The sequence below is a fragment of the Toxorhynchites rutilus genome, chromosome 3 (assembly GCF_029784135.1).
Source record: "Toxorhynchites rutilus septentrionalis strain SRP chromosome 3, ASM2978413v1, whole genome shotgun sequence".
Classification (NCBI taxonomy): Eukaryota; Metazoa; Arthropoda; class Insecta; order Diptera; family Culicidae; genus Toxorhynchites; species Toxorhynchites rutilus.
Window position 1 is genome coordinate 119,334,249 of NC_073746.1, and position 15,824 is coordinate 119,350,072.

General features: G+C 39.1%; 1 protein-coding gene across 1 annotated transcript in view; it reads right to left on the minus strand.

The window, feature by feature from the left end:
• Positions 1-14,193, minus strand: part of LOC129778933 (uncharacterized) — a 97,691-nt gene extending 83,498 nt beyond the window's left edge. Inside the window, exon 1 of the mRNA XM_055786115.1 lies at positions 13,787-14,193. Within this exon, the coding sequence (XP_055642090.1) occupies positions 13,787-13,799 (13 nt within the window). The 5' untranslated portion in view covers positions 13,800-14,193. The remainder of the gene's footprint in view (positions 1-13,786) is intronic.
• Positions 14,194-15,824: the final 1,631 nt, after the last annotated feature.

Below are 15,824 nucleotides of genomic sequence, written 5' to 3' on the forward strand. Positions count from 1 at the left end.
GCCTTTTAGCCTCATCTATTCGATCACTCCCCATAAGTTCTCGATTGCGCAAAATTGTGAAACATTTTTTGGATAAATAAAACCAATGCTTTGTAGCAGAGCTTGCGATAAAAAAAATGCACACGTAAATTTCACTGTATCCCTTCAACTGTTTGACCTCTCTGAACTTGTGAGTGTCACGTTTCGTGGTATTTCATACCGTACTTACATTCATTTTGTCGAAATTTGGTGACCGCAAAGCACCGTCGACGTTAGTATTAAATCAACAGCTTTTCGTGAATTGGAAAATCATTGAGTTTATATTTTTCTTAAAATCTACCAGATTCCTCCAGAAAAACATATAAAGTTTCTGTGCCGTTGATGAAAATTGGCTTCAAAGTACTACCGAGAGCTCGCCGAAAGTACTAGCGATTCCAGGGTAAACAAAGTGATCTTTGGGAAACTGATGGAAACAACTGTAGAAAGTTTTTCGAACTCGAATACCTTAAAAGGGTTTTCAAACTGTGACATTTGCCCATGTAATGCGAACGAGATTAGTTCAGAAACTTGTAATCAAATGTGCCAGAGGCAGAGATCGGAATAAGGGCGATTCACATACAACATCCACGTCACGTTCACGTTCCGTCACGTCACGTTGCGTCAATTATTCTTCCTTGGAATTCCTATTGAAGCATTCACATACACCAGTAACGGCGAGTCGAAGTTCCCGGTGCCGGTGTATGTGAATGTTTGCAAAAGAACTGCTTGGAAGAATAATTGACGCAACGTGACGGGACGGAACGTGAACGTGACGTGGATGTTGTATGTGAATCGCCCTTTATCCGGTTTCTGCCGGACCGGTTTCAAAAAGCGCCACTGGGTTTGGATGGAAAACCGGATAACAATGTGAAAGAGACCTCGCGCTGCACAAAACCATACATCTCTCACATACACATACATGCAGTTATTTATACAGTGGATTGACAGATAAACATCGCTGCAAATATTCGGTAGCAGGATCTGATTGCATACGGAAAATCTCGAGAAAAACAAAACACGATAGCTGAAATATATTCCGGACAGTAATGCCTATTTTGTGAACAGTAGAGTTCCGGTCATCAACGAAACGATCGAGCTAGTGAAGAAAGCTATCATTCGTAGAATCAATAAAGAAGTGAGTAGCAGAATAGTATTTAGTATTTTCAAAGATGGTGGTCATGTGCTGAGCCACACTTTTCACCTGGCGGATTTAAACGCTCGCGGGTTCAGCAAGCTGTTTTCGATTGTGATTTTGAATATACAACCATTCTAGGAAGATTGTTTGAAAAAGATTTATCCACGAACAATATTTGGAAGCGCAGAGATCGCAACGGGCGCAGAGTATGTACTGAGTGTACACAAGAACTGCCTACACGACAAGGTCTCTGGCGGAGCTAACGGGAAAGGAGTAAACCGTTTTAACACCTTGGTATTCTTGCCGATGGAACGGTCGTTGCGTAATTCAAAGCGTAAAAACCACATATCGATGCTGCACTAGTTAACAAAACCTGTGAGAAATTTTAATCTAAAATTTGTTGGCTGTTCACATAATTTATTTTAAGGATTTTTTCAGCGTCTAATTTCATCCTGATTGGTACTAATGCATAGAAACCAAATTATAGCATTGATGCTCCAGAATCGTCATAGAAAAAGAAAACATTGCGAACGTAATGTCTGGGTGCACAATATCAATAAACAGAGAGAGAAGTTTGGCATATTTCACACCTTGTTTGAGGATCTACGGAAGGATGAACATAAATTTTTCAATTATTTGCGGACGAATATTCACACATTTGACGAACTACATGGAAAACTTAAGAATGCTCTTCAGCGCCAAAATACGCAGTTCAGGAACTGTATACAACCTATCGAGATGCTGGTAATAACGTTGAGGTAAATACAAATATTATTATGGAAGTTGAAAGAAAAAAAACAACAAAAATTAACTTATTTGATAATTTAAAATACCGTCGATGGGGGTAAAATTGACCCAGGTAGTTTTCGAAGTTTTTGTTGAATAACTATCGTAAATTAGAGTAAACCACAATTCTGATTACGTAGAAATGTTATCTAACGATGAACACTCGTAAGTGTTCAAAGAATTCTTGAATAATATTAATTTTTACTGACGATTAAATGAAAGTTGACTCAATCTCACCCTTTAGAAGGGGTGACAATGGGTCAAAGTAGTGAATATTACTTTCTATTAAGAATTGTGTTTAGGAATCAATTTCTCAATAACTTCAAGATAATTTAACAACATGTAAATGTCTTGAATGATTATTTAAGCTAGGAAAGTGTCAATCCACCTAGAAGGGCGATGGAAATGTTTATATAGAGCCATTCCATGTCAAACCGGTATAGTGGTTCTTAGATTTTCGTGAAAAGTGGTAGTTCTATTCTTTATCGCAAAACATTAGACCCGTATTTTTTATCATTAGGGTGATTATTTCCATTTTTGGGTTGCCCAAAAAATATTTTTTTTTTCCAAAAATTACTTTTTTTAAAATTAATAACTTTTAAACTACTGTACCAATTCGGATGATCTACATATCAAATTAAAAAGGTGACCATTTCCATTTTAGTGTGGTCCGAAAGATAATTTTTTTAATTTTTTTCCAAAAATTCCATTTTTTTAATCTCATAACTTTTGAACTGCTGCGCCGATTAAGATGATCGACATATCAAAATAAAGCCAATTAGCTAGTCTCTTTTGGAAAAATACCATACCCACAGAAATTTTGGATTTTGGTGTTGTAATTATTGATTGTATTTTTTTATAGTTTACATTGTCTCGGGACCAAGGGCGCTATATTTTTTTATATTGACGTAGGACTATGTCTAACCTTTCAATATAGGGGCCCATTTCAATATTTCGGTGTGAAAAAGTGTTCAGTTTTTGAACGCTAATACCTCTCAATTAATAAATGGATTTTGGTTTCAAATACACATATTGATAGCAAATATCCTCAGCAATTGTTTATATGCTACATATAATATATATATACATATATATATATGCTAAACAGCTATTCATTACAAGCAACCACGGGTACGGGCGAAACGTATGGACAAGGTGAAGGAGGGAGACAAAAAAGAGATTATAAATAAATATAGGCGGTATGATTTTTATTGCTAAGCCAACGGTAGTCCTACGAACCTACTTCTAGTAGTTTGGTATATGTTTTGATTTTAAATCCCCCATCTGAAATTGTAGGAAAGCCATTTCACAATTTTTTTTCCTTTTGCTTTCAGAATTTTTACTTCAAAGTCATCAAGTGGTTTTCTTTTTCTTGCTCTTCCATGTTTCCAATGAAGCAGACGCACTTGAATTTGTTGCAAAATCTACTCCTCCTCCATCATGTATCTGGTTTTATCCCATACTATACTGTAGATAGTATTACAAACTTTACTCAAAAACTGCAATCGATCGCAATATGTATATTTTTTAAGTTTGTTGGGGTTTCACAATGTTTACCGGTATCGAAGGGATTTCTTTTCCGTGTTAAACGGCGATCAAGTTCCAGAATGGGTGTAACTTGGGGATTTAGAGGATTATTCGGGATTGCAAAAAGTAAGCCGACGCGGTCGAGTTCTCTATTTCAACTGGCTTTATTCTGTCCTCAATACTAACTACATTGGCAAATTTGGACAAATTAGGGATGCTCAAAAAGAATCTTCAAAATTCTATAATCGCTTCAACAAAGTTGTAGTGTCCTTGTAGGGGCGCTGGTTCTGCGGATTGGTGATCCTTTCACGGCGGAATCTGGTCCGTTGGACGGCAGAAATTTACCGTAATAAAAAAGCGTGAATGATAGCACGTGGTACACTATTGAGGTTTTATTTCGTAGCGAGTGGAAAATAGAACTGTATAATTCGATGGTTTTTATTAGACTGATCTGCTCGATAAAAATGATAGTGGTTATCGAGGCAGAGAGTTTCATCTCGATAACGAGATGCGAGAGCATCCTATCTCCTATTGGTACTCTCCTCCGCTTTGCGTTACGTAGAACGAAGTGAGCTAGTAATTCCAATTATTTGCTGGCTTTGGTCGGAAATGAAGCTTTCGGGTTACTCAGATGGTCTCATATTTAGAGGAACGTATATAACAGCGGGAAAACATTTTCAACTACCGTTTGTGCAGAGCAAGTAGATACGTCGAATGCACTCTTGCTGATCTAACCAATAAGTGACGTATATTTCATCGTCCGATTAACGAAGAACCGGATTTTGCGGTTACGATTGTGAATGCTTGCCTTGCATTACAAAATTTCGTAATTGAGAGAGGAGCACTATTGAAGGCATTGTATCCAATAACAACTGTTGCTTATCTATTGATGGATGTTTATCACTCAATGAAAATGTTATACACCCGCACCTCGCTTTACGGCCTAGATACGTTCCACGAAACTTGGCTGCAAAACGAAAAGCCGTGTAAGCAATCAATTATTCTAATACAAATTCACACAAATTCAATCGGATTTGTATAAATTTTCATTAGAATGATAGATTCCTTTTACGGCTCTAGGCCGTAAAGCGAGATGTGGGTACAATTTTACAATCCACTTACCAATCGAAATTTTGTCACTGTCATTAAAAGCATGAAAGTCTGGAAATAATTCCGCGCAAACTTCCTGCCAAGCACTTTTCGTAGCATTCCTATCTTTGTATGAATCACTGAATTTGTCTCATAGCACAGACCGTTGCTGAACTAACGAAATTAAATTTTCGGGATCCATGTCGCTTGCGATTTTTGAATTTTTGAGAATAAACAAACAAACGCCAATAGCACACTCATATTGATACATGAGACGAAAAATTGTCTGAATCGTACCAATACTAACACACATGAAATTCATACTGTCAATTCGCGTAAATGGCATTGAACTTCGTGCTCCGCTTTTGGGAAATGATAATAATAATGGATTTCCTGGTGCAATAGGCACGTATACAAAATAAAAATTATGAATGAAAATGAACTTTTTTTTAACAAATATGTTATTTTTGTAATAGAGTAACACGTTCTTTTGCAAGTAGTGAAAGAAGTCTGAACAAAAATTGTGTTTGATAAAAATTGTATGTTATAATGAAGTGTTTTAGCGAAAATATCATTAAATGTATATAAAAATGGTTAAGTAAAGGTCAGTTTTACGTGTTTTAAGTAATCGAATAACATGTAGTATAAATTTACATTAAAAATTTAAACAATATAAAACTTAAGTCTTAAGGTCTGATAATCTTATAGGGAATGATTTGCTTTCCCAAACCGATGTCTCCACCAGACGTCGACACAATGCTACTGTCATGCTTGTCTGGTCATCGGATATTGCAGTCGCAGTAGACGGCTGCATCACGGCGCCGTAAAGAGGTTGGTACGGTCGAAATTTGCCGGTCCGGCTGAAACCGGATAATGTGTAATCGGCCTAACCGTTGTAAAATCAATGGAATAGATCATGATCATTAACCATGTGACATGCTTTCTTGTCAGTGGATGTTTACCAACAGCAATTCAGGTTCATTGAAGCAGAATTGGGTGAATAGGTTCACCGACATTTACTTCAAGGATCAATGGTATGGCACTGATAAGGAGAGGGTGCTTTTCAATTTTTTCAATTTGAACATGAACACGTCCAAAGGTCTGAGCGGTTTCAAGAATTTTACTTTTGACGAGAGTATGGTTTGTATTTCAACTGGAATAGTCAAAGGAGAAACTGCGCTTGGTAAGTGTTTCTTGATTGTTAGATTGTTTTCATAAGCTTGCTTATATCGAATATTGAAAAGCATGTCCGAATATAAATGATTTTGGTTTATCCAGTCGAAAATATGATGATGGTTTGTCCACTTTTTTGAATGCTCTAATTCAGCACACCTTTGTCAAATCAGATATTCGAATGTTTCAAAACATATAAACAAAATTGTCTTTTTCATGATTTACAGTAGTTTTATAGCATATTTTTACGGAATCACATGTTTTAAAGGATTATAAAATACACCATCTATTGGTGTCAATGCGCCCCTCATTCGAGCTAACTTTTAATCGATCACCAGATGATTATTTCGCACGTATTCAGAACTTTTTCTGGATTATAACACTTACAAATATTGTGAGCATCATGCTTACACACCATTTGTGTCTGATTTACGTATCTAAACTATTAAATCAACACATTTTGATGAACTCAATTCTGATCATGAGTTGTCCAACTCAATCATGTTGTTTTGTCCACATGATTGCTATAGCGCGCTGCAGTTTATTTATTATGTCATTCGCGTATAGCAGAAATAAAGTTTCTCTATGTTGAGTGTGTTGAGGTAAACACTTTTGAAATGCCCAAGAAAATGCAATATTCTGAAGAAAGCCTAAATTATGAATGGATCAATATGATGACAGTAAACTCAAGCAATGATAAATGCAGCATCTACTTGAGAATTCGAATTTCTTCATTCAAAAATGGTGATTTCTAAAGTCGGACAAATCATGATCATTTTTTGGACAAACCATGATCAAAGGTGGTCAAACCATGATCATAATTCCTGTTTGAGGAAAATCGTTAAAAAACATAAAAAATTTAATAATTTCAACGCTTTATGGTAGTATTAGCAACTAGAGACTTGGGACTTTTCAGCAAACCCAAACTCGTATCGATTATATGTGATTTCATGAAGAAAAATCGTTTTGCATTTACTAGGTGCGTAAAAACACCCCAAATCGGACAAACCAAGATCATTTACCCTAAACAAACGAGAGAATGTGTGTGTTTCATAAATATATCTTTCTTTGGGAATCACCCAGCGTATCTATTCTAACGGAGAAACGTCTTACCTCGTGCTCGTTGATGATGAAAGTGAAGTCCAGGGCCAATGATTACTAAGCAAAGGTTTATGCGGTGTCGATGTCTTTCACGCCGCTGTCATGACGTCACAACTAAGCGTTCACCCTACGTGTCATATGTTTGAGAGAACACATCGTTAAATTGGCATCCCGTTCCGCTCAAACACAGAGTTTTTTGCACTACGAGCAATTTGCGAACATCCCGTTCCGCCAAAATACTGAGGACACTCCTTTTGAATTTTCATCACAATGCAAATCTGCGGACATCCCGTTCCGTCACATCACTGCGGACATCCCGTTCCGCCACTACTCTACACACTCCATTCGGCCAAATCACTGCGGACATCCCGTTCCGCTGAAACCTGTCTGTTTGATCGCGGACATCCCGTTCCGCTTCAACACTTTTAGTTTTACGTTGAAAGGAATTGACATAAACTAAATTCTTCGAATAGCTGGGTGATTCCCTTTTCACAATTTTTTTATTTATTGAAACCTTGACAATAAATTATCAGGTTCCAGGATTTTAAATGTTGCTTTATTAAGCAACTCCTGGCAGGATCGCCAATGTGTGTTTCATAAATATATCTTTCTTTGGGAATCACCCAGCGTATCTATTCTAACGGAGAAACGTCTTACCTCGTGCTCGTTGATGATGAAAGTGAAGTCCAGGGCCAATGATTACTAAGCAAAGGTTTATGCGGTGTCGATGTCTTTCACGCCGCTGTCATGACGTCACAACTAAGCGTTCACCCTACGTGTCATATGTTTGAGAGAACACATCGTTAAATTGGTCGTTCTTTCATTGTGTATCACACAGAATGGATGTAGGATTTATTATTCAATCTTACGATGCTCTTGACGATGTGCTCCTAAGCTTTTTGTTACTTTATTTGATTGGCGGTGTCAGCTGGTAAAATGTAGTCCTAGTTTCTTCCCAGTTCGCGCCCAGAGTTCAGTATTTGTCATACAAAAATCCTGCCGATTTGCTCCGGTGCGTGCGTCGAATGATTTGGAACTATTTTTGTAATTTACGACTAAAATCAAAATAGGCGTTATGCGCAAAAAAGCTGTCAAAAATTTCTGTCTGACATTTGTGTTGATTGATTTATTCTCCACTGAATTTCTCTAAATTTCCACAAAAATATTCATATCCGATTAAATTAATTCTAATTACATTCCAGCAGATTTCCGACTAGACCAATCTTATCGGCAACTATCATCGTAAAAATTTCACATTCATTTTTGGCAATAAAATTCGAACGACCCTGAAGGTCGTTCCGAATGTCAGATTTTGATAATAAGGGGGATGAATACAATAAAACCAAAATCACCAGCATGGGAGAAGAAAAAAAAGATCTAAAAAGCAATGATCGACAACCTCGCGGTTGCGTGTTGAGAACTTTGGTGCCAAAGAGTGGAATATAAAAAAACCTGCCTGACGCGTTTTGGCCATTAACAGCATATTTCTCCATGCCTGAACTTGACGCTAGGAAATGTCATCGACGGAATTCCTTCCAGTGGCTCGTCGGCGAATTATCGGCAATTGGTAAATTGCTTACTCATTCGATTTCTACGCACTCGCTTGCCTCTTCATCGGAAGCAGGATGGAATGCTTATTAGCATAAATCGGAGGGTTTAGTGGCGTTTTCCATACCGTCCTCTTATGTCAATTTAAACATCACACAGTTTGTGACTGATGGCGCCCGCTCAAAAAAACAATGCCGGTAGCAAGAATCTGATGACCAAATGAACACCACTGAAGGTCAATATGCGTAACGGCTAGCCGTTGGTTGAGGGCTCTTCGAAACCAGCGAGAGCGAGTAATATTATTAAGGTTATGTAAGCAACCGGTAGCTACCGCAGACGCGAATTGGGTACTGAGTGAACAAAAAAATATTCAGTTCGAGCGCATGGATTTGATTCACCCCACCGTGTTAATTTGATTTTACCCCATATATAATATAACCAAAAATCGTCTTTCCGTTCTCGTTTCAAACAAATCGCATTGCGATAGCGGAATCGAAACGTATTTTTGTTTTGTTATTGTAGTATCCATTGGATAAACATTGCTCAGGACACACCCTCAACAGTTGCATTAATTAACAGTTCCCAACGTTGTTTACGTACGAAGTACGCCAAGTAATTTACGTGTAAATAAACAACCCGATTCAGTGAATCTGGGTCTCCCCTTTTTATGTAGATTCATTGAGAAGGAGATTTGAATACTAATAACCTCTTGTGTATTGATAATCTTATTGCAGTGAAGTGCATCCCTTCGTTTCCTCAGCCAACCTACGATCCGATCTGATGTATTTAATATTCTAGTTGTTAATTGTTGTTTTTTCTTATAACACGGGAATTCGCTGAATGGAGAAAAAACACAAACGATAGGAATATCTATTATTAGATAAGCAAAAAAACAACTTCCATGTAGTTTTTTTTCTATGCCAATTCCTTGGCGACTTTCCGTTTATTTACATCGCGGATTTTCAACGTTTCGCCGCTCATGGTTGATCACATTTAGTTTTACCGTTTATGACTGAATTCCGGTCTGTGTGCATATTTATTTAAATCCGACAACTATCCCGCGTCGTCTCTCAACAGCTACTACTTATTCGTATTAATAATCCATTAACGAACCAACCAATGACCTCTGTGCGAAATGCGACGAGGCTCTGCAATGCTCGGTGGAGAGCATGGTCCCAAAAATCTCAAGTGCTGATGGTGAGTGGGTGGAAAAGCGTGTGAAAATAAGTAAACAGCATCATCATCATCATTGAAACACGCCCGCATCCTGCCACCGCACGGTTCTTCGTCCCAGCGTTAATTCCAATCTTCTTGATCGCGGGCAAATGTCTCTGTTGACACCGCCACCGTCGCAGTTTTATTTTTACGCGAAAAAATGCGATATGCAAATATCGGTTTGTTTACTGCCGTGTTTTGAGCCGTTCGCGCGCGCAGCAGCATTAAAATCGCGTGGCATGTATTGGTTTGTAGCTGTGTTTGTGTTTTCAATCGTGAGATGGTGGACGAAATTGGAATTTGTATCTGAAAGGTTTAGATTTTTGTTTCTCTTTTTTTTGTGTGTCACTTTTAGACCATGGAAGATAATGTTTTATTTACATAAACGAGATTGAGTTGATGTTGTTTTTGAATTTAGTACACTCGTCATTATTATTACTCATTGCCCATCACTGATAGTAGAAATATTGATTAGAATTTCATATGCACATGGTTCGCAACGACACGAAAAATGTCTTCACATGCCTTAAACTTGATTGGCCAAAGTTTTGTATTGAGATAGTACCAGAGTATGAAACTCAAAACCGATAACTTAAAAATCAGCCAGCAATAATGATGCTCTTATGCATTGCTACACAATTTTAAAGAGTCTGTAAATGTCTTCACAGGTTTCGGAATATCTTTACAGTAAGACAAATGTTTTCGGAATAAACTATGGTCTTCCAGCTAGGGATAGCAGCTATCATTTCATTTAAATCCGAAGACTTTTCAGCATCTATAGATTTTTCATTTCTTGCTATACATTGAATAAAAAGTTATATTCAGCGTAAATAATCCAGCCGACCTTTAGATACGAACAGTTCCTAGAAATATCAAATAGCCTGAAATACAACACTTTTGTTATCTTCCCTTATTTTTCGTCGGTCTATTTCCGCGACTTCAGTGCCAATCACATCAGGGTGGTGATTCCACCTGTAATCTACCTATCAGACTCGACAATTCATGAGCCGGGGCAACAGCTTTAAAGGGTGTGTCACATCAAATTGCATCACGGAAAAAAACGCTGTAGAAATTCGCCCAGTAGACCGATCCTTTTGAAAATTTTAGACAGTAAAATAAAAACTATTAAACAACTTTTGGCATTTTCTTTTTATTCATACTTCGAGCCCAAGTCCGTATGCTCGCACCTTCCTCTTTACCCCGTCCATAAGGTTCTGTACAACGTCAGGTTGTAGTTTTTTTTTAAACAGAAATCCATTTTCTCTTGAAGTCCGCCTCCGATTTGACAACTTTTGGGTTCTTCCGGAGGGCCTGCTTCATAATCGCCCAATATTTCTCTATTGGGCGAAGCTTCGGCGCGTTGGGTGGGTTCATTTCCTTTGGCACGAAGGTGACCCCGTTGGTTTCGTACCACTCCAACACGTCCTTTGAATAGTGGCACGAGGCGAGATCCGGCCAGAAGATGGTCGGGCCCTCGTGCTGCTTCAATAGTGGTAGTAAGCGCTTCTGTAGGCACTCCTTAAGGTAAACCTGCCCGTTTACCGTGCCGGTCATCACGAAGGGGGCGCTCCGCTTTCCGCAAGAGCAGATCGCTTGCCACACCATGTACTTTTTGGCAAACATGGATAGTTTCTGCTTGCGAATCTCCTCCGGAACGCTGAATTTGTCCTCTGCGGAGAAGAACAACAGGCCCGGCAGCTGACGAAAGTCCGCTTTGACGTAGGTTTCGTCGTCCATTACCAGGCAATGCGGCTTCGTCAGCATTTCGGTGTACAGCTTCCGGGCTCGCGTCTTCCCCACCATGTTTTGCCTTTCGTCGCGGTTAGGAGCCTTCTGAACCTTGTATGTACGCAGGCCCTCCCGCTGCTTGGTCCGCTGGACGAATGAACTTGACAAATTCAGCTTATTGGCGACATCCCGGACCGAACTTCTCGGATCACGTCTAAACTGCTTAACTACGCGCTTGTGATCTTTTTCACTGACGGAGCATCCATTTTTGCCGTTCTTCACCTTCCGGTCGATGGTTAGGTTCTCGAAGTATCGTTTTAGTACTCTGCTGACCGTGGATTGGACGATTCCCAGCATCTTACCGATGTCCCGATGTGACAACTCCGGATTCTCGAAATGAGTGCGCAGGATTAATTCACGACGCTCTTTTTCGTTCGACGACATTTTTCCAAATTTACGAAAAATTGACAGTGAAGCATGGCCAACGTGATCTATACACTCTTATCTGATTATGAGCGAAAGCTGAAGATATAATTCCTAAAAATTAAATTTCTACAGCGTTTTTTCAGTGATGCAATTTGATGTGACACACCCTTTACGCATACACTTTGAAACACACGCAATAATATTTGTCTTGCATGAAACGTGCCGTGCCGGTTACGCTACGTGCCTGATAATATAATATTACCTTAAATCGGTTCAGTAGAATTAGAGTCCCCGCACACTGCAGACTTTTGTCGGTCGATAGATAGGTCGGACGATTTAATCAGTATGGAGCGATATGCATATGCGCACACTACACCGATTCAGTTTGGGCCGATAAAAAAGTTTGATAGGCTTCCCGATTGCGTTTAAACTATTCTGTCGGCCAGCTATCGGCTGTCCGTTTAATCCGGGGCTCTGGCAACCCTATCCCAACCAATTGAAATTGAGCGTAGGCAGCATAAAGCAGGGCTCGCGCTAAGGGGGCTCCCGTTTTGTTTACTGTTTGGAGTCATATATGTTAATATTTGATTACGTTGGATAGTTTCCTTTGGCAAGCAATGTTTTTATACCCACCCGGAAGCTTTCATGGCGATTTGCAATTAAAATCACTGCTACAGGATCGCGTGGAGCACTTCATTTTTAAATTTAGGTTATGATTTCTATGCTCATGAGTTTCTATGCTGGCTACAGAATGGCGGCCATCTTAGCAATCCCTTGGTTTAATCAGTATTGGCTAGCATCGACCTACGCACACACGACGATTGTTTATCGGTCGATAGTTCAATTCGCTCTCAATTTGCTCTCAATTTCGGCATCCGACATACGCGCCATGCGAATCACTGAGAGTGGGATGCACCCAATGCTCTCTGAATCTCTTTTTGATTTTCCTTCGCCGTTCTCTTCTCCGTTTTCAAACACAAATTAAATACAGTCTTTCAAGAATATTCGACCGATAGTTGGCTAGTGTGCGCACTAGCAAACCAATCCGACCAAACTATCGGCTAAAAAAAAGTCTGCAGTGTGCGGGGGCCCTTAGAGATATCATGTATGCCAGTTTAAAAAAAAACTAGATTCGATAAAAAGGCGTTTGAAGTTGATTGTTATGGCCGTTTTAGATTAGATACCGCATCACTAAAATGGCTATAACACAGTAAATAATGGGATTCTTGGAATGGTATGTTCTTGAATGCCTAAGCTTCAGAAATATGAAGAAAAAAAATTTGTTTTTTTTTAATTTCTAGACTAGAATACTGCCTTAACTTATAAGTCAAAAATAGAGTGCTATGTACAACTTTTTTGTCTAACAGTGATCATTTTTCGGATCCGTTTCGCAAGTGGAAAACCATCAATTCATGGTGCATCGGTGCATCATTCATTCCAAGACAAAAAGAACGCTAGAAAATAATAACCGCATCAGTTTGCCCACTATAGCTACGGTTGACATTTAATTGGCACTAGTGTTATCTTCGAACGGACCGAAAACGGTGTGTTAGAGAGCGGAAAACACAAAACTCCTCGTATGCAGATTCCGTCCGCTTGACCATCTGATTTTGTATTCGAAAAGATTCGGAACTATCGGAAAGGTTTTTTTTCTGGTCTGCAAATATGTAAACTGACATTCCATGCAAATGTGTGTATACCCGGTCTCGCCCGATGTCGATCTTGGTGGCGAGGGTGCATTCAAGAATATGATATGTTTATGGGGTTGGTTCGAGATAACCTTAAATTTGTAGTATAAAAATAGCTGAGCGCTTGAGGATGGCACAAGAAGTGCCCAGAGCAATCATTGCGAGCATACAAATAAATTTTCGAGACGTTGCATTGTTCTCGACCCATTGGGGACCCAATTTGCTATGCAGATAACACGGGATATTAACAGTTTCGGAATTGTAGTGATATTACACTGTTTTTGTTGGAGATATGAAATACACAGTTCCTCAAATAGGTATACGACTCTGTCAGTTATCAGTAAATACTTACTCATATTGTCCATCTTTACAGTTGCTTCGGATACGTCTTACTCAAGGCAAACAGTAACGATTCACTTATAGAATTTCTGATGAAAGAATGCGTTCACCTCTCACTAGTGATCTCCGAGAATTGACAGCAATAAACACTGAATAAATGGCTATCTGCATTTGCCATTTCTTGCATTCACTGTATCATTCATAATTACGTAACATTCTCCACAGAATCCAAAATCAATCCTGCACAAGACAACACGATAGCGCACGGAAAATCAAACACAAAACAGATTAATCCATTATATCGAAGAAAAACTCCTTCCTTTTCCGCAATAATCCTAGGGGGAACACCGGCCGCACTCGACCAAAGTCGGGGCTTTTATATTGTAAAAGTGATAATTTCTCGAGCGTTTCAGCTGCGTCAGAGCGTAGGCCTCGACAAGCCGGCACTGTTGCTAGTGTGGAGATGAACCATTTTCCACTTGCAGTTTGTTTTTTCGTTTTGTTTCATATTTACTTTTTGCTCTTACCCCTCGCCCCCGCGCGACGTCCAACGACACCGCGAACCCACCGCACAGATGAGCTCTTTCTCCCACCGGCCGACTGCGATAAATCTGCGCTGATTTTCTCGCGGCTCAGCTGTTTTCCTTCGCTTCAATCGTTCATTCGGCAGTGGGGGTGGTGGCGATGGTGAAGATGAGGAGTGCAGAGCAGAACAATTGAAAGATGTTCACTGAATGTAAACAACCCAACACTAATGAAACTTATCATCGTGCAGCGGAATGGCTCATATGCAAATAATTAACACGACAACTCGGTTATTACACTCTCACGAGCAACGATTAGATTCGAGGAAATGCAGTTTTATTCACTAGGTTTTCAAAGCTATGAACTACCGGTAGTCATTCGTATTTGGTTCATTTACGATGTTGATAGCGATAAACAACGAAAGATCCGGGCCAAATACATAGTAGTATCGACAACAATTTTTGTAACAACATTGTATTGGTAAACGAATAAACCAAGCGATGAAAAAAAACATCTAATCTCAAATAGGAAAAGAATTATGGTTCTCTAGTTTTAATTTCATGAATTTGGTTTATGGAATACAATTTTTGGTTGAATGTTTACGCCAATTAGCAAAACAGACTCATTTTGTGCAAAGATAATCCTCGTGCCATTGTAGAAATACCGTTACAACTTGAAAAAGTTGTTGTTGATTGCGCTTTATTATTTTCTTCCTGTCAAAAATACAGCAGATCATAAACAGCTAGAGTATAAACAGTGGATTTTGCTGAGGCAAACTTCATTCTTCGTGAAGACACCGACTGGACAACACCGTTGTTGGGCGAGCTGGACGACGAGGGATCGAATGGTTTTCTCAAGGCAATGGGAGTGGAGGAGTTATATGAGGAAAGAGTAGAGTTTTCCAAGGGCCTTTTTGAAGGCTAGAGACGAATGAACTGAAGAAGTTTGAAGTCTCTTTAATTCAACAAGGAAAGGTAGGAAAGGCAAACTTTCAGTATCGTTCTAGATACGAAACAATGAACATCGCTTGTTCTTCCTTGTTTTGCGCCATCACATGTCTTTGTTTTGGACTGAGCTGTGGACGCAACCAAATTACTCATTCGCTAATGTCTCTGGCATTGCAATCATTGCATCAAACTGACACCATTGCATTAATGTTTTGAGCTACACAATTGTGTGGGGAATCATCACGCTAGACTATCGTCAACTCACCACGAAAATAAATGTTCTGAAATTTTGTCAGTGATTTGGTTTCGCATGACGGTAGGAAAATGCTCTCCACAAATGATGACAGCTAAACTAATCTAGACTGGCAATATTAACAGAAAGGGCTTCTGTTGAGAAGGGCGTAAAATAGAGATAAGTGTGTGTATATTGTAACCATATATTGTTACAATTAGAACCTCACATAAAAAAGGAAAATTTGATTCTCACTATTTGGTTTACGGGAGTGGTGTTTGAAGGTGAAAAACAATGTTCGACGAAAGCAAAAGTTGGGGATCCCAAATCAAGGGGAAAACCCTATT